The 19358-nt window shown below is 40.2% G+C and overlaps 1 protein-coding gene across 1 annotated transcript in view; it reads left to right on the top strand.

Annotated features, from left to right (window-relative positions):
* The first annotated feature begins 4613 nt into the window (after positions 1-4613).
* Positions 4614-19358, top strand: part of SLC2A13 (solute carrier family 2 member 13) — a 311261-nt gene continuing 296516 nt past the window's right edge. Inside the window, exon 1 of the mRNA XM_081061327.1 lies at positions 4614-5394. Coding sequence (XP_080917453.1) covers positions 4836-5394 — 559 coding nt within the window. The 5' untranslated portion in view covers positions 4614-4835. The remainder of the gene's footprint in view (positions 5395-19358) is intronic.

The following is a 19358-nucleotide window of genomic DNA, read 5'->3' as shown; positions in this document are numbered from 1 at the left end:
GCTCTTTATCTTTCCTGCCTTTTTTTGGGGGGGGGTGGGGACTTTGCTCTATCAATCACTCTTGTTCTTGAATTGTCATTTTCTTATTTTCACTTAGACATCTGCAAAAGTTCAAGCCATACCTGACACCTTTACCTCTCTCTTGATCCTGATAATTCTTTATTCTCTCCTTTATTGCCTTTTCCAAGAGACTTTTAGAAAATGCAGTGTATGTTTGCTCTTTCCACTAAATTTTCTCTTCATTGAAATTGCTCTCTTAAAAGTCTCTGAGGGGAAAAGGCTTTGCGAGCCCCCCCCCCCCCACAGAGGAGAAGGAGGTGATGTTATGTTTTGCTACAGGTTGTGTTCCTGGTTGGGTCATGGTTATTAGTGGGCAGGATAAACATGTGTTCAAACATCACTCATGCCTCATGCTTTCTTGTGTTTCTTTCTCCCTGTCTCCGTATAGTAAGTAGATCTAGATAGTGTATTTTCCTTTAGGGAATAGGGACCTTCTTTTCTTCTTACCCTCCATTCCTACCTCCCCCATCCCATCTCTTGCCTCCTCCATCTTAGAGCAGCAAGTCAAAGAAAGGCAAACTTTGGGGTAAACTCTTAATACTAAGCACATATGATTATATCTCAGAACTAAGCCATGGGACTCACACTTTATCTTTGTATATGTTAACAATATAATATGCTTATTCTGGTGCTGCTATGATCTATTATATGTATAGAAATGAGATATGATCAGTAGGTCAGGATTCTGGTATTACTGGGTTTCTGCACAGAATACCATCAAAACAACATTCTAATTCTCAGCAGTCACCACTGACTTTTTTTCCTCTCTTTTCCCCACAACTTTATTGTGGTATGATGGACAAATAAAAATTATATATATAAATACACACAAACATATATATGTATATTTAAGGTATGCAATGTGGTATTTAGATATACATATATATTGTGAAATGATTACCACAATCAAGCTAACTAGCATATCTATCACCTTACATAGTTACCTTTTTGTTGGTAGTGAGAACATTTAAGATCTATTCTATTAGCAAATTTCAAGTATGCAATACATAATGACCTATTAACTATAGTCACCATGGTGTACATTAATCAGGTCTTCACCACTGACTTTTTAATAGCCAAATTCAATGATCTCTATGTAATATATTTGATTATTTTAGCCATTTCTTCCTTCTTGAAATTCTTCACTTGGATTTATGCTATGTTACTTTACTAGTTACTTATGGTAACTCAAATCTGTTGGTTTTATTGCCCAGGATTTATTTGCTTGGCTTCTGGCAAAATAGTACCCCAGATTTTTAATGGAAACCCTCCCAACAATCCTAGCCCATATAATTGACTTCCATTAACAGCTCCAAATGTGGGCACTGATTGGCTCTCACCTTATCATCAAACTGCAATCTCCCAGCATTAGTAATTGGGTCAGGGATGGGCACATAACTGACAGATCCAATTAGAAACAATAAGGTTTGCTAGGACTTCAGAGAAAAAAAGCTCTTTTTCTGCCCCTCAGACATGAGTGGACTAGGATATAGAGAATAGACCTTCAGTAGCCCATTTGGCCACCATGTGCAACTTGAGAATGGAGCCTAAGTAGCAGGAAGCAGAGTGAAGAGATGGAGCAGTCTCCTCTTGGTGACATCCTGGTGTTTGAGTCCTATATCCAGCTGTACTTGAAACCAGTCTATAAACTTTTCAGAAACAAGAGTCAATAAATCCTCCCTTTCTGCTACAATTTTGATTTGGGTTTTCTTACCTTGGCAACCTAAATAGTACAAAAACAAACCAATGAAACAATCTCCATATTTTACTGTGTACTAAATGCATACATATTCACACATAGGTAACGTTCTGGAAAGATTCATTTCAAAGTGGTAGGAGGGGTTATCTCTGGGAAAAGGGACTATTATGGTGGAAGAAATTATTAGGAAGGAATTTTTTGTTATCTTTCTTGTTAGACTGATTTATAATGAGGATTCATTTCTCGTGAAATTGAAAATAAACATCCAATAAACATAATGACAACACTCTGCTACCAACCCCACCATCCCCTCTCAACAATAACTTCTATTGAATCAATACTGAGTATACTTGCCTGATATTCGAGATCTATTGCAGTATAGCTTCAACCCCTCACTCTCTTCTTTTCCTTTTCTACAGTGGGTCCTTACTGTTCCTGGAGGTCGTAAAGCAAATGTACTAAAACTGGGGCTTTTGAAATCATCTTGCAAACCAATAATGGTTCTTTTTTTCATGTTTTTTTTTTCTGATTATAGTTGACATTCAGTATTATTTTACATTAATTTCAGGCATACGGCATAGTGGTTAGACATTTATATAATTTATGACGTGATCCCCCAATTAGTCTAGTACCCTCCTGGCACTATACATAGTTATTACAATATTATTGACTATATTCCCTATGCTGTACTTTACACCCTCGTGACTATTTTGTAACTATCAATTTGTACTTCTTCATGCCTTCGTGTTTTTCACCCACCCCTTTCATACCCCTCCCATCTGATAACTATCAGTTTGTTCTCTGCATCTATGAGCTGTTTCTGTTTTTTTTTTTGTTGTTGTTGTTGTTCTTTACAATCCACATATCAGTGAGATCATCGCTATTTGTCTTTCTCAATTTCAATTAGCATAGTACCCTTTAAGTCCATCCATGTTATCACAAATGGTAAGGTTTCATTTTTTGTGGCTGAGTAACATTCCATTGTATATACGTATCACCTCTTCTTTATCCAATCATGTTCAAAAATGATTCTTGTAATTATTTACTCTGCAATGGTAATGAATTATATTTCAAAATACTTTTTCATGCTTACTCCAGTTAATGAGTAGTTGCACCATTATTTCCTTGACAAATGAGAAAACAAGGTGAAAACTAATCTAGTGGTTTGTTAAAAGCTGTCCAGTAAAATAGTGATAGTGTAGGGACTTACCTCTTGATTCTCAGCTGATGGGCTTTCCATTTCACCATAATTTAAATGTGGGGCAGGCTTTGGGAACGTTGTTTTAGACTCATGCTGCGGTGTTAAATTGAACTTGGCTCCCTCCATGGGCTGAGAAGAACTCTGTTTAACTCTCTGTTGTCTTTTTTTCATGTCGGGTTTCTTTTCAGATGTAACCTGACAGTAGGTATTTAAATGCGCTGATGATACGGAGCAGAACAATTTTAAGTAGTTGAATGTTCTGTTGCAGAGAAGTCGAATTTTCAGTAAGGGATGCTCAGGAGGCAAGATGTTCACTACGTTTGCTAGGAATAAAAGGGAGTTTGTTTCACCTGGGAGACGTTTTCTTCAGAAGCGGTGAATCGGTTTATCACCAGGTGGCGCAGTTTTACTATGTAGGCATGGAAAAAAGCGTGCTCTTACCTGAATCTTTTCTGATCCTGAATATTAAGGAGCTCATTGCTCCCTAGCTAAAAGCTCTCTGTTTAACGGATCCCTGAGAGTGAAGAGAGCCTTGCTTTGAAGCCACACAATAAGTCTAAAAAGTTAAACCCTCTGAATTCATTAATTCATTTTTCCATGTTGTTGGAAAGGAAAGTGCTATATTGTGGAAGATAATTATAACTGATCATCCAAATGAAAGCAATTTTGACAAGTTCTAATGTAATTTTTTATTGAAACAGGGACAATGAAATCCTTTTCTCTAAAAGGAAAAAGTTTTAGGTCACATGAAAGATAGGCCTCAGGATAAGAAACCTCTTTGTTAACTAAGAAAAACAAAAGAGCACTGAAATTCTAAGGAATAGAATCCTATGATGCTTTACTTCCTGCCCTCAGCTTGAAGAGTGAAATCAAATCGGAGGGCCAAAATCGTGCTTCTCTAAAACTGGTCGCAAATAGTGTCATTTTTGTTTTGTTTACATTGCCCCTGTAAATGGAGGGCAACAGTGGGGATTTCTCGGGAGAGAAGACATTCTTCCTTTTGATGAGCATGTTGGGGAAGGATTCTTTGGTTTACTTCCTACCACGAGGAACTACCTCGTTATACAAGAGTAGTGAAATAGATAAATGTGAATTTTCTTTTACATATCAAAGTTCCATGAGAGAAGGTTTGGGATTCACCTGGGGAGACACATTATCTCTGTCCTGAAAGCATCAAGATGTACCCTGACTTTAAGCATAAATTGAGGGGGGAATGGCAGTGAGAGGAAACTGGTTACTGAAACAGGAGAACACACTCCTTAATTGTTCCACAACAAACTCATTTATGTCACAATATTATCCGATGAAGTGTACTTGCTATGTGTCATACCAGGATAATTTTTCTAGGTCCTTCCTGTCTTGGCCATCCCCAGACTGTTAGAAGGCAGATGAGGGTGTTTTAAGGAGTTCTCTCCCTAGACTCCCAAAACCAATATTGGCCTGCACCCCAACTGCAGCCCCCAAGGCAGGGTTCATTCCTTAAAGATGTCAGAGCCCTAAATATAGGAGCCTACATTAGAGGTAGTCCTCCACCTGGGGGTGGAGTCCGGGGCGGGCCGAGCCCGGCCCCGCCCAGGGAGCGGGCGGGGCATCTCCGTGGTTCGGCCCTGCTGGCCCGGGGCTGCACGTGACCCGCGGCCCCGCCTCTCGCCCGCTTCGCAGCGCCAGCTCGGCAGGCGCGGGGCGTGAGTCTCGGGTGAGACCCGCCAGGCTCCAACTCCGCATCGCCGGTGCTCGGCAGGCAGCAACTTTCTCCCCGGATCGGCCGCGGCGGCGGCTGCTGCCGTGGCATCCGGAGCGAGAACCGGGAGGAGGAAGGCGGCGGCGACTGCTCCTGCCTCGTCCCCCCGGGAAGCCCCGGGCCCCTGCTGCCCTATGTCCCGCAAGGCGAGCGAGAATGTGGAGTACACGCTGCGGAGTCTGAGCAGCCTCAAGGGCGAGCGGCGCAGGAAGCAGCAGGAGCCGGACGCGGCGATCGCGGCCGGGGAGCGCAGCCTCCTGGCGGCCGCGGAGTCGAGCAGCAGCCTGCAGAGCGCGGGCGCGGGCAGTGGCGGCGGCGTCGGGGACCTGGAGCGCGCGGCTCGGCAGCAGTTCCAGCAGGACGAGACCCCCGCCTTCGTGTACGTGGTGGCGGTCTTCTCCGCGCTGGGCGGCTTCCTGTTCGGCTATGACACCGGGGTGGTGTCGGGGGCGATGCTGCTGCTCAAGCGGCAGCTCAGCCTGGACGCGTTGTGGCAGGAGCTGCTGGTGTCCAGCACGGTGGGGGCGGCTGCCGTCTCGGCGCTGGCTGGCGGGGCCCTCAACGGCGTCTGCGGCCGCCGCGCCGCCATCCTGCTGGCCAGTGCCCTCTTCACCGCCGGCTCCGCGGTGCTGGCCGCGGCGAACAACAAGGAGACCCTGCTCGCGGGACGCCTGGTCGTAGGGCTTGGCATCGGTGAGTTCGGGCTCTGCAAGGGGAATCCAGGGCCCCTGGCGTTACCGCTCGTAACCCTGATCGCTGCTTTCCTTTTGCGCCTTCGAGGTCCCCGTCGAGTCTTGGCAGGTCCGAGAATACTCCCCTCCGCGTCTCTGGTCCTGAGAGCCCCTCTATCAGTCTCGCTTCTAAGGCCGGCTGCCTAGGGGGTTGGGGGGGGGACTCGCTGTAGTCTACCCCGAAGCCATGTGGTATCTTTAATCGCCCACCGTCAAGTGAATCCGTGTGACTGTAGCCTCTGAGCCCTTCCAAGACCCCCGCTCATCACCAGCCTTTTCCTTCATCTAGCCTTGCCTGAGGATCCTCTACCGCTTAAGAGGGAGGGTCTCTAATTTCCGGAACTCGCTCACTTTGTTTCTCCCCCTGCTAGCTCCTTTCCTTTTCTAGGATTCCAAAGTGCCAAGCCCATCAGTCTTAAAGTAACAGTAAGTTGATTTTAAAGTGAAGTAATTCTAGACTCAAAAACTAGTTTTGGCTACCCCTTCTCTCTTTTTCTTCTCTAGTCATTTATCTTTAGACAGAGTATAATTTTTGCTTTTTGTATGACTTTTTGCTTCCATCTTTTTTCCCAAATGGTTTCCCTTACTCCGTTTTGCTAACTTTTTCCTTTAAATCCATATTCACCCATTCTCCTCTTTGTTTTGCCTCTCCTGCCTTCCCGTTGGGAATCAAATTATTGTATCTATTAAAGGTCATATTCACTTCCTAAATTCGTTTAGGAGCTACTCCCCCTGTGGATAAATGCCCAGCAAGATAGATCTTTGCAATTTACTTTAAAAATACGGTATTAACGTTCCCAGGGCATTGATTTTTCACCCTGGTTGCTGAGCAGGAAAGGTACAATTGGCAAGTTCTTGGCAGAAGGGAGCTATTTGGAATGTACTCAGTATTATTAGAAAGCACTTTTGAGGGAAAGTGGGGGGGTTGACATTTCAATCTCACTAGGAATTTTTTTAAGACATACTGCTGATGCTTTTTAAATGTTTCATTTCATAATTCAGTTTTTGTTTCCTTTAGGGTGCTGTTGACCTACGTATTTCCTCTCTATGGCTGGGTCTTGATGAAGCCCTTTCAACCTGGGGCTCCGATGATCTGTCCAGTCACCGCTTGTTTGACATTTATGCTTTTCACCCTTTCTCTGTAGGCTCTCAGGGGAATCGAGCCCCATTTATATAATTCCATGGGTAGGAACCTTGAGGCTAACCCCTCCCCACCTCCCTCCCTCCTACACACACACACACACACACACACACACACACACACACTGCACTTTGTATCCCAAAGCTGTCATTTTTGACATCCTTTTTGTTTGTTTATTGAGCAATTAGTGAAGCAGGGATAGTCTCTCAATAAAATGTTAAGTTGGCACATTAAAGTCCAAAATGACCATAAAGTACAGCTGAAGTGAACTCTCTTTATGTAGAAGATACCTGCACCTTCAGGACCCAACAAATAACGTGGTGTTGACGTCTCATGATCAGGGATTCTTTTCTCAGCATTCTCTGCTTGGAACACCCAGACCACCTTTTTTTGTTTGTTTGTTTCTTCTGACATAGAACAATTTTAGGTAGCAAGATTTGTTCTGCGAGACTGAATCTTTTTTGTGATTTCAAAATTTAATAATGTTTTGAAAAGATCTCTAAATGAAGCCTCCTCATGTTTAGCTATGGCAAGTATTGGGTATTTGGATATTATGTTGACTATTTTATCTGATAGGAAAATTGAGCCCCTGTTAGGTCCCCTTCCAGGTGATGTGAGCAGAATGGTGAGGAGCATTTATATTCCAGTAAGGGTGGCAGGGTGGAACTGAAGCAAGGTAGAACTTGCTAAACTCCATAAGAAAGGCTCTCAGAGGGCTGATGAATTCAAAAAGGGTAAGGTTACTGGGAGCTGAGGGAAACCAGAAGCTCTTCCTGATGGAAATGTATGTTGATGAGTAGTATTGTCACAGCGGAAATGAGGAAAGGACTTTCTAGCCACGGAATGAATAAAGAAAGGAAAGCATGGGGCATTCTTGGGAAACAGGGTGGGTGCAACAAAGAGGATGGAGGAAGAAGGATTGGAAAGGCTGGTGTATAAGAACGAAGGATGCCTCTGTGTATCATAGTGTGGTCCTGCGGTGCCTGGGCTGCTTGCCTGACAGTGCAGCTAGTTGGAACATGGTTCTGATTCAGTCCTGTTAAGGCCTGTGTCACTCCTGGCGAAAGTGCCCCTGAGAATAGAACCCCTGATAACAAAATTTCATAAAACCGCTTCACTTATAAAATGAAGAATGTTCTAAGATCATGAAAAGGCTTTGTAGGAGACCACATGGAACGACACCACATTACAAATTAGAGTCTATTCTGTCTCTGTAAAACCCTCTTAATTCTGTGTTCTATTTACTTCCTCTCACAAGGGACGCAACTGCCCACTCTTCTGTGTGTCCCACAGCACCTAGACAAACCTCTACTGTGTTTTAATTGCTTGCGGGTGGTCTTTCTTTTCCATTAGAGAATGAAAACCTCCAGAGTGGGATTTTTATCTAATTACTGTCTACTCCAAATCTGACAGAATCATACAGTATGTAAAGTAGGTAATTGTACACGTGAAATACTTAAAACTCATAAGATTACTAACCTCTCAAAAGAGAAGTCGCAAGCATTATTTTCAGCTACAAGAAAATGGTTCCATAATGAGCTTTTTTTCTAACGACATTACATTTTGTTTGTTCGATACACTAATTCTTGGTTAATTTCATGCTACTTTTTTAAGTAGTTAAATGTTAAGTGTGGTCAGAAGGGTTTTTTTGTTTGTTGTTTGTTTTTTTTGTCCTTTCAATACTTAGTAAATGTTGACAAGTTTGCAATGATAATTTTTTCCCACCAATTTGCTTATGGTAAATATAAGGTCCACGCAGACAGTGTTTTTTGTCCATTTTGTTAAGTGATACATCCCTAACTCTTAGGAGGCACGTGTTGAATAAATGAATTAAATGGATGAATAGTAAGTAGAAACGTTAAAATAATTACATTGCTGGTAGGGTACCACTCTAGTTAAGATTGTTCTTTTTTAAAAATTAGGGTATTATAAAATATTTGATACGCCATCCAAAGGTTTTTGTTTATAACAGTTTAATGAAATAATTCATTTTCTATTCAACAAATGCTAATTAAACTTCCATTATTGATTCTGTCAGATTTGGAGTAGACAGTAATTACATAAAAATCCCACTCTGGAGGTTTTCATTCTCTAATGGAAAAGAAAGACCACCCGCAAGCAATTAACATACAGTAGAGGTTTGTCTAGGTGCTGTGGGACACACAGAAGAGTGGGCAGTTGAGTCCCTTGTGGGAGGAAGTAAATAGAACACAGAATTAAGAGGGTTTTACAGAGAGAATTATTTAAACTGGGGTTTGAAGGGTGAGTAGGAGTTCAACAGATATAGAGGGAGCTGGGAAAGGAGCTAACATTTCGTGTTTATCTCACTTAATCCTTCTAACTGTTTGAAATAGGCGTGAAACAGGTCCCTTTCTACTGGGTGTGGATATAGCCTACAGCAGTTAAATGACAAGGTCACTGGTACAAAGTCAGGATTAAAACAACAAAACCTCTTTCTGTTACCACTTAAGGTAGAATTAGCAGCAGGTATAAAGGCACAGAAGAATCAAAGCAATGTTTGAAGCATAAAGTGACTGAAGCGTGGTGGTAGGGTGGTCATGACACTGGAATGAATTTTTTTTTGGGGGGTAGGGGGTGGCGGTAGGCTGAACAGGGTTTATTTGGCTCTGCCTATGGAGGAACAGTCAGTGGAGGTTTTTAGTTGTAAATGATATGATCAGACTAAGCATCTCTTGAATCTGGTCTTCTTTCCCACCCCCATTGTGCTTTTAAACTCTCTCCTTCCTTCCCCAAAGCTCTTGCCTCTTTGAGTTTTGAAGTATTAGAAATCCTTGGCTGAGGTGGTTACTATAGGATGGGTGAAGCAGAGCATGTGGCCATGAATTTCTGGAATTGGAAGAGTCAGTCAGTTTCTTCAACAGAAACTCTGAGAAAGATAAAGATGTCAAGCAGTTTACTGTGGGTGTTAATTTGTATTAAATGAATCATATAGTAAAAGACAGAAACATCTCAAATCAAGGGTATTTGTGTTTATTTTAGTTTAAGCGTTCAGTTTCCTTGACGAGTTACGGCAAAATCAGCTTATGAGTGCCTATTTTGAACAGGGCAGTATTTTAGGTTTTTGGCTTCACTAAAGCTACCTTTGATTGTTCTGGTTTGTTTTGCTCTTATCCTTGTTTTGAGTCCTGGGACCAGATCATTGCCCCTGCCTTACTGTCATTGCCACTCAAACTGTTTAAACTTGAAGACTCAAATTTCACATAGGACACTGTAGGAGAGGAAGAAAATTTCCTCTACCCTTCTAGGTTCAGCTGGTCTAATATATATATATTTGAGACAGATTAAATTAAAATCAAACCAAATTTATGTATGTATGTATGTTTGGGAAACTCACATATATGAAAGGTTCAGAAACAAAGTTAAAATGAGGTATATATTCTGGCATTTTGAGCTAAGAATGAGGTAAGGCGCCTTGGGGTTTCTGAGGGGAGGAAGGTCATTTGAAGGACGATAAGAGCAGATATTTAGTAATTAGATGTTTGCCCTGCCATATGATAGATCAGTTATAACAAAGTTATCTCTGGTGATAACTCTCATTATGGGCAAGGCTCCCAACTTAAATTCTTCAAGGGAAAGGTAAAAGATTCTCTGGAGCCCACAGGGTCTTGATTGCTTTCGACTCAAAATAATCCATATGCCCAGGTGGCACATCTTGTGGAGGACTGTTCTGAACCCCTTCCACACAAATTTGCACTCTCCAAACTTACTGTATTCTACAGGGTAATCTTATTTTGTATGTCTTTCATACACAATCACTTTGCGCAGGGTTTATTTAGCAGTATTGTACCTGTAGCCAAAGTTTTTAGGTATGGTTTGTTACAACAGGATTGAAAGAATGTGCTTGTATAGTTCTGCTTTCTTTGGTTGTCATCTGGGACCTTGTATCTCTCACGCATAACACACACAGTATTGTCTAGAAAGGGCAAAATTACAAGAACATAGTACTGTTATCACTGTTGGCATATTCGTAGTCAGTCAAAAAGCAAGCCATTTAATTTAGTCCTTTCTCCATGGTGTTAGCATTTATTTTACTGCTCTTTCTCAGCGGTGGTTAGTGCCTGTAGGGAACATCAAGAAGTCTCTAAGGTCAGATATTCACCAATATGCAAAACCTTTACCAAGAATTGACATACTAATTTCACTGGGTTATTTGCACTGGGTTTGTTGAATTAATCTTAGATTTACACTAGTTTATCCTTTGCCAGCCTCTGTTCCAGTACTCCCTCTTCTGGAACACAATTTGTAGCTGCATATTGCAGCTTGTAATAGGTGTGATATGGCCTGTTGAGTAACTCTTCTAAAAATATCACATTTTTCCCCCCAAACCGCACTTTGAATTCTTATTCTTTAATGCCAAGCAAATGTAAGATCTTGTTTGATCAAAACATCATGAAATTATGCATTAATGTTAAAAAAGAATTTCATTTAAGATCAACAAAGTTAGCCAGAATCAGCCAGATTTTTAAATAATCAGTTAATGCTTGTTTCTTTTTTTATAATGAAGTGTGTTTTTTCTGTTCCCCACCCCACCCAATTTCTTTTGGTTTAATCTTTTTTTTTTTTTTTTAAGATTTTATTGGGGAAGGAGATATTGGGGAACAGTGTGTACTTCCAGGACTTTTATCCTAGTCAAGTTGTTGTCCTTTTTAATCTTAGTTGTGGAGGGTGCTGTTCAGCTTCAAGATGTTGTCCTTTCAGTCTTAGTTGTGCAGGGCGCAGCTCAGCTCCAGGCCCAGTTGCCGTTGCTAGTTGCAGGGGGTGCAGCCCACCATCCCTTGCGGGAGTCAAACTGGCAACCTTGTGGTTGAGAGGAGGCGCTCCAACCAACTGAGCCATCTGGGAGCTCAGCTGCAGCTCAGCCGTGTTCAATCTTAGTTGCAGGGGGCACTGCCCACCATCCCTTGCAGGACTCTAGGAGTCGAACCAGCAACCTTGTGGTTGAGAGCCTACTGACCCATGTGGGAATTGAATTGGCAGCCTTCGGAGTTAGGAGCATGGAGCTCCAACCGCCTGAGCCACCGGGCTGGCCCCAGTTTAATCTTCTTTTAAAGCAGGATTTCTGTATTGGATTTATGCTTTCTACTGGTATGAAACTGACATGTAAAGTAAAACTTTGTTTGATCTCCTCTCTTGCCTTATTTCATACACATTAATGGTTTATGTGCACCCCCCCCCAAGTTTTATTTCTGGTGGCATTGACATTGCAGAGTTATAGTGAGGGTTGTGATCTAATTATGTTTGTGTGGTAGTATTGCAACACCCTCGAGTGAGTTGTCAGTGAGATCACGGAAGTCTGTTAACATGAATTCTGTTAACATGAATTCTATGAAGTTATTCATGTGACTTCTGTATAAAACATTTCTCTCTCTCACCCATTCATATTTCCCTCTTCCATGTCTCAAGCTCAAAGTAGGACTACTGTCTATGTTGAATGACATCATACTGATATCCTTGGCTTTCACACCTCTAATGATGTACGAGCAGAACCTGCTGGTAGATCTCGCATAGCAAGCAGCCTCGGCTATCTTGACTCAAAAGTACATGAAACTAATTTCCTTTTCTTTTTTCTGATCCAACGGGGTTCCTGTATACATCCATCCTGTCTACGCTCTCTTCATTTCTTCACCTTTCTTTTTTCTTTGACCAGCAGAGTACATAGTAGTGACACTTCTGTAAGAAAACTTCCATTGTCAGGAGGAAAAGCTGTACTCACCAGAAAACCACGGAACATTTTTCCACATTTGCATTTTAATTTCCCTGGATGTAGAGAGAAAAAATAGCTAAGTTTTGCAGATACTTCTAAACTCAAGTTGGGAGACTGAATGTTTTTTCCTTGGGCCTTTTATTAAATATTAACACCACTGTTTGCCATAGTGTGGTCTGGAATATGTGTCAAAAGCCACATGGCGGGAGCCTCATTTCACGAGGTTAAGCAATGTCACATGGGACCACCAGTGCCACCAGTGGTGGTGACACCAGCATTCTTCTTGATCTGATTTTATCATCTCCCTGTCCTGCCCTGGGGGGACTCTCAGTAGTCACTCTTCATGGCACAGTATGAATTGGCAGTCGATTTAGCTGCCAACACCCTGGAAATGATAATACCTAACATTTGTCCATGGTTGACGCTGTGCCAGGCATGCTTTTCTATATATTATATATTAAATTAATATATTAATTATATATATAAATATATATTAATATATAGAAACATTTTCTATATATTAATTCACATAATCGCCAAAATAGCTCAGTGAGATAACACTATAATCTTTTTAATTTCAAGATATTTAGGTAGAAAGATGAAGTAACTTTCTCTCATGGTCTCAGAGCAACTCGTAGAGCCAGAGTTTGCTCCCAGGAGGCTTGGCTCCATAGTCTGTCCATGCTCAACTGCTCGGTGACACTGAAAGTTCTCCCTAAATATAATTGTTCTTTACCATGACATGTTATGTGGACATTACTTGTAAAACATAAACTTTTTAAGTGAGTTGTTCAAGAATACAGCCACGGCATTTCAAGGAATAACGAGGAAAGAAAAGCTGGTTAGAACATTCCCTTGCTAAGAGCTAGTGAACAGGGATATGCCTACCTCCGGGCTGCTGGGGGCTCCACAGTTCCAGAGGGCTTTATTCACGTTGCATTTCCCCAAGGGGGCGTTTATTCACACGGCCTGCAGCGGGGCCCCCTGGAGTTGGACAACACTGAGGTACTGCCTATGATGCAGCAACTACAATTTAGAAAATGCGTTTCTGCTTTTCCCTTTCAGCTCATGATAGTCTGTCTGCTTGGAATGTGCTTTCTCCAAAACATTCTCTCCTTTTCCCATAGCTATTTACTGAGCGATGACTTTGTTGAGTGCTGGAGAGACAAAGATAAAAATAGTCCCTGTTCTTAAAAGACCAAAGTCTAGTGGGGAAAGACAAACATGAGGTGGTTAATCCTACCATAGAATTATCCAAAGGGTGTTTACTCATCCTTCCAGGTCCAGCTTTCTCAGGAAAGAGGTCTCAGTTGGCCTCTGCTAAATGTTAGCACTTTCTCTGAGCCACATTTAGGGCACGTAAGTGCATTATTCCTCGCAATATATCTTTTTGCCTGTGACTCATCTCCCTGGTAGACCAGAAACTCATGGGGTTGGCAAATTAGGTATTAATAGTATTTCTGTCCTCTCCCTGCACTTAGTACCCTCCTGTTTATTAAGCTCTTAAATATGTAGCAAGCTAAAGAATGCATAAAAGCAATACTCAACAGACCATTGCTGTAGGTGAACACAAAAAACCTCAGATACGTACTTAATTGCTGCAGAGTTAATTCAGAAAGTGGAATAACATGGTGGTGAAACTTGAGGCCTTTGGATCTACACTGCTTAGGCTCGCACTCTGGCTGGCCACTTACTACTGGGGCTTGTGTCAAGACTTGGCTTCAGTTTCCTCATCTGTAGCATGGGGCTAATACCTGCTTCATAGGGTAGCTATGAAGATTACATAAGTTAATATTTGTAAAGTGCTTTCACGTTGCCTGGCAAAGGAAGGCATCCGTATTTATTAAGCATTCACACATAAGTTGTATAACCTTTGACAGATGACCACTGTGTGCTTCAGTTTCTACATCTCTGGGATGAGTGTTATGCTAGGACTTAGAAAATAGGGTTGTTGTAGAAAGTAAATGAGCTGATGCATGTAAAAATGCCTAGCTATCAATAAATGGTAGCTTTTGTTATCAGGTGTAGCCATCTCAGTCATCACCCTAACACCTTTTTAAATTCAAGGGAAATGAAATCATGAGAGTTTAATGCTTATCATAACTAGTAAGAAAGAGGTGAGTAAAAATTTCATAATATAAATTGAATAGTCAAACTTGAAAGACAGAATGAGTACTTTAAAAGGGAGTCAGTACTCTCTTTCAAGTGTTCAGTTTGTATTAGTATGTAAAATTTACCTCCAGCCAGATAAGTGACGTTTTAAAGAAAGTCATAAACATAGGGTGTCTGAGAGAAAGGTATTCTTCTGGTGGAGGAAGAGAACAGAAATAAATGTAAGGCTCTGAGTAGAGCAAACAGTTTTTCTTGGCTATGTGGAGGGGTTGAATAAGAAAGTAGTAAAAATGTGAATCTGTTTGTTAGAGTATAGTCTCGGCTGCTAGTGGGGGATCAGTTGGAGCTGTGATATTGGATCTGTCTTGTAATATTTTATATGCCTGTTTATAGACAAAAGAATTTACTTCTCAGTGGAAAAGATGTATCTGCCTTTTAAGAAGCAAAGAAGGAATAGTTTTAATAAAATCTTGAAAGTAATTGCTTTGGAATAAAAAGATTTTTAATAATTGAAGCTTTCATATAAAACTCCATTGTCATATTTTTTGGATTTCATTGATAACTCCATGTCAGGAAGGCATTCCATACAACACAGAGAGAAAATGGGGCACTAAAATTGTATGCATAACACTCAAGCACTAAACATTCAGCGTTTAATATTTGATTAACAACTGCTTGTAGTTTTGAAAGAAAATTATATAGTGATATAAGCTGTTATCAGGATAAAATCTGAAGCAGTTAACTACCATGTCTACCTAATTCTAATATTTGCTGTAAAGTGAAAGAAAATGTCTTCTAGAACTCTTCCCTCCACTATTTTTGGGCAGACAGGCAGTGTCAGTGTAATGTGACCATCTGTGATTTTTGTAGGTGAGACAGCATGTATATCAGGACTATCTCAGAGGTCATGCAGGGCCCACAGGCCTACTGCCCGCCTAGCAGTGAAGTCACTAAGATTGGAAAACATGCCAACCCCACCACAAAAACCAGAACTATTAAGAGTCATTTATCATGCCTCTTGAAAGCAAGGTTGTTGGGAATTTCTTTAAAATCTTTCATTATATTCATGCCTATCCTATATTAGGGAAATATGTAGAATTTTTCAGAGTTTACTTAATTTCTTCTACATGTTCATCCTTTTAAAATGGTTTTTAATGTCAAAATTCATCCAATACGTTTAATCAAATACTGCAAAGAATATAGAATTGTGAGTGAGTCATTTTTCCTTAAATAGTCTTTATCTGTGAAAATCTCTAATCCTCATTTCCTGGGATATAATGCTTACTTAAAGACAGCTTATTACAGGTATTGTGAAAAGTCAAAATGTGACAGACCCTAAAACAAAGCCCATCCTTTATGCCTGTGTGTGTATGTGTTTCATGTGCACTCTCTTATTAACCAAGAATGTTCGTGTTTTCCATACAAATGTGAGTGAATTATAGGAAGTGCAGACAGGTTAGGTAAATTAGCACTTTAGTGACACTGCTGAGATTCAATTCCTGGTTTCTGATCGAGGACCATTGTGTGCCCTGCCTCTCCATTATGTGATAAATCCAGTTCTTGACTATGAAAGTTAAATATGTATAGTCACAGTGACATTTCTTAGGTTAGTATACATATTTAATGTGTTAGAATTTTTTAAATCTGGAGGGAACAGTGATGAGACAGTGATTGTTAGGGAAACTATTGAAAGACAAGAACTGCTTAGATAGAAAGTAATTACTCCAAATAAAGAGTATATAATGTACATGGCATAATAATGTATTATCAAAAGCAGAAAAGAGATGAATGGAACAAAATAAAAATTCCAGCAATAGATCCAACTATTTGTAAGAGTTCAGTGTTGAACAAATCAGATAAGATAGTGCAGAGAAGAAAGAATTGAGGAAAGGAAAGAATGTGAATAAAAATAATGTAAATATAAGAACTCATTCTCAATATCATTTGTTTAAGAATTTCTAAAATTTTAAAAAATAGAAATGGAGTGATTTTCTTTATCAATGATGTGATTCACTGTATTATAATTTTTAAAACCTCCAATAGAGGCTTTAAAAGCAAAACAACAGATTGGAAAAATATTATGATATATTTACTTAAAAGTAAATATATTTATGCTCAAAACATTAAATAGACTATAGCAGGAGAAAATGCAATTAGTAAATAAACTCTTGGGGAAGTATTAAACCTTGTTAATAATTAGAAGTGAAAATTAAGATAACATATTAAATTAGCAAATTAGGAAAAAACTGCTAATTGTTTGTAGGAAAAGATTTTCTGGTTGCAAAATAAATTGGAATATTTTCTATAGAGAATATTGTAGATAATAGCCCGGCATATGTAACATGTTTCATTCATTTGTTAGTTTGCTTATTAATTCAACAAACCTATTTTGAATTACTGATGCATATTAGAGACCAAAGTATATAAATACTTTGAATATAGAAGTTAATATGGTCAGGTCTGTGCTTTTGATTTCACTTAGAAAACTACCAATATTCTTTGATTTGGAAATTTCACTTGATGGATTATAATATAAGAAAGTAAAATTTTCAAAAGTTTGCATAAAGATATATTTTTAGATGTACAGTATATAATTTTCTAAAAACCAGGGTGGAGGGAGAACCTCAAAGTGTCTAGTGATTGGGAAATGATTACGTAGACACAGTATGTGATAAGAACATTACATTGCCATTAAAATGAAAACGTGGACCTGGAGTACATATAAATATACAAATAATAACCCCCTGAAATAGAACGCAGGTGTATGAACACACGGATTACAGCTATGTGAAAAATTATGGCTGGATGTAGAGTTTGTAAAAAGGCTGTGTATATAGTTTACATATGGCAAAGTGGTCTTTAAATTTTTTTTCCACTGTTGCCTTTATAGTTGTTATTACTTTACCTGGAATTCAGATTTTTGTTTTAAAATATACAGACACATGTATAACAAAAGACTCTGGCAGTATGTTGTTGTTGTTTTTCAGATGAGATTTTACCTCATATTCCCTGGAGTAAAGTTTTGAAGAAATGATGACCGAATAAAAACCACGTTATAAATGTAATTATAAGAAAGTTGTGTGGATGTACATCTCCCCCAATTTGTAACCCATTGCATGAATTAGCAAGATGTGATGTATACTGTACATTTCTTTGGATCTTACTCTGCTATGTACGAGTATCCCAGGAAAATATCTTCTCACCACATCTTCATCATTGAGAAAAATAGGAACAATCAGAATGAGAGCTCCTGTCACCAGATTCTCTCATCTCCTTCCTTTGTGTTTCCTCGATGTCCCTGCATCCCTGCCTGCACTTTGCATGTGATGCAGGCTTCCTCCTAGACCTGTGGATGCACTGTTCGTGCTTTTGGCCAAGACCAGCCCCTCCACTTGTATCTTAGATCTCGTCTCTCCCATTAAAAGCTATCATTCCAGCTATTTTCCCTTATTTCACCTTATAAATTTCCCATTCTATTGAGTCATTTCCATAAGTATGCACGTATGCTGTTATTTTTTTCCATCTTAAAGAAAAAAACAAAACAAAAAACCTTTCTATCTCACTTTATCTTTCAGTTACTGTCCTGTTTGTCTTTTCTTTATCTAGAACAGTTGCCTATATTCTTTCCCTTTAGTTCTTTTTTTCCCATTAGTCTGTGACCCCTTTGCAGACAGGCCTTTGCCCTTACTACTCCCCTAATATTACATTGTTCCTGTCATGTTTGCCATGCCCTTTGTGTTGAACCCAAGGACAGTTTTTACTCCTTATCCTACTTGACTTTTGAAGGGGATTTGACACAATCATGCCTTCATGAAGCACTTTTCTTTAGCTTCCAGGACACCACACCTTCCCAGTTTTTCCTTAGGTTGTTTCTTCTCCATCTCCTTTGCAGATTCTTCCTCAACTCTCAGAACTCTTAGCTTTGGCAAACACCAGAGATCGCTCTTTGGCACTCTCCTCTATTTACATTCACTCCTTTGGCGATCTCATCCCAGCTCATGGCTTGGAATGCCTTGTTTGCAGACTATTTAGATCTCAGCCCAGACCTCTCTCCTGATCACACTCTTAGACCAGTGTCTCACCCAGCTTCCTGCTTTGCTCACCATCTTCCACATACCAGGTAAGGGCATCCTTCCCGGTGTTTGGATCCAAAGCCTTGGAGTTATCCTTGCTTTTCTCTCATGTTCCAGACTGCCAAGAAGTCCTCCAAATCTCGATTCTAATTAAATCTGGAGTCTATTTCTCATCACTTACACTTCTATCACCCTGATCCAAAATGTCATCTTTTACTAGGAGCTTTGCAAGTCTCCTAACTGTTCACTCTGCCTTTTTCTTGACATCTCTGCCATCTTTTCTCCACATGACAGCCAGCATGATTCTTGTAAAATATCAAGTAGATCATGCTACTTCAGTGCTCCTCCAAGTGCTACTCTTGGTAGCTCCCTTTTTGCTCAGTAAAAGCCAGTAGCTTGTGGTGCTGCAGTGTTCTTTCCCCTTTCCCCCTCCTTTGACCTTACTTCTACTATTTCTTCACCCCTGCAGCAGCCATCCTGGTCTCAAGAACACAAAAGTCATCCTTCGAGGCCTTTGCAGGTCTGATTCCTCCTCTAGGAAAGCACTCCTCAGATATCTATATCACCCCCTCATCTTTCCATTTCTCAAATGTCTCCTCTTAGTGAGTTCTTCCTTGATCACTCTGTTTAAAATTGCAGCCCCCATCATTGGTACTCCCTACTCTCTTTTTTATTTTTTTACTATGTTTTACCCTTTTTTTCTCCCTGCTTTATTTTTCCCTATGGACTTTTTACTAATTGATATTTATGTTACTTATTGTTTCCCTTCACTAGAATGTAATCTCCATGGAGACAGGTTTTTACTTTTCTGTTTGGCTTACCCCTGTTTCATCAGTGCATAGTGTAGTGCCTGGCACACAGCAGTCATTCAATAC

The sequence above is a fragment of the Rhinolophus hipposideros genome (assembly GCF_964194185.1).
Source record: "Rhinolophus hipposideros genome assembly, chromosome: 9".
In the NCBI taxonomy this organism is placed as follows: domain Eukaryota; kingdom Metazoa; phylum Chordata; class Mammalia; order Chiroptera; family Rhinolophidae; genus Rhinolophus; species Rhinolophus hipposideros.
The sequence above is the reverse complement of the archived record's forward strand: the minus strand, read 5'-3'. Positions and strand labels throughout refer to the sequence as shown.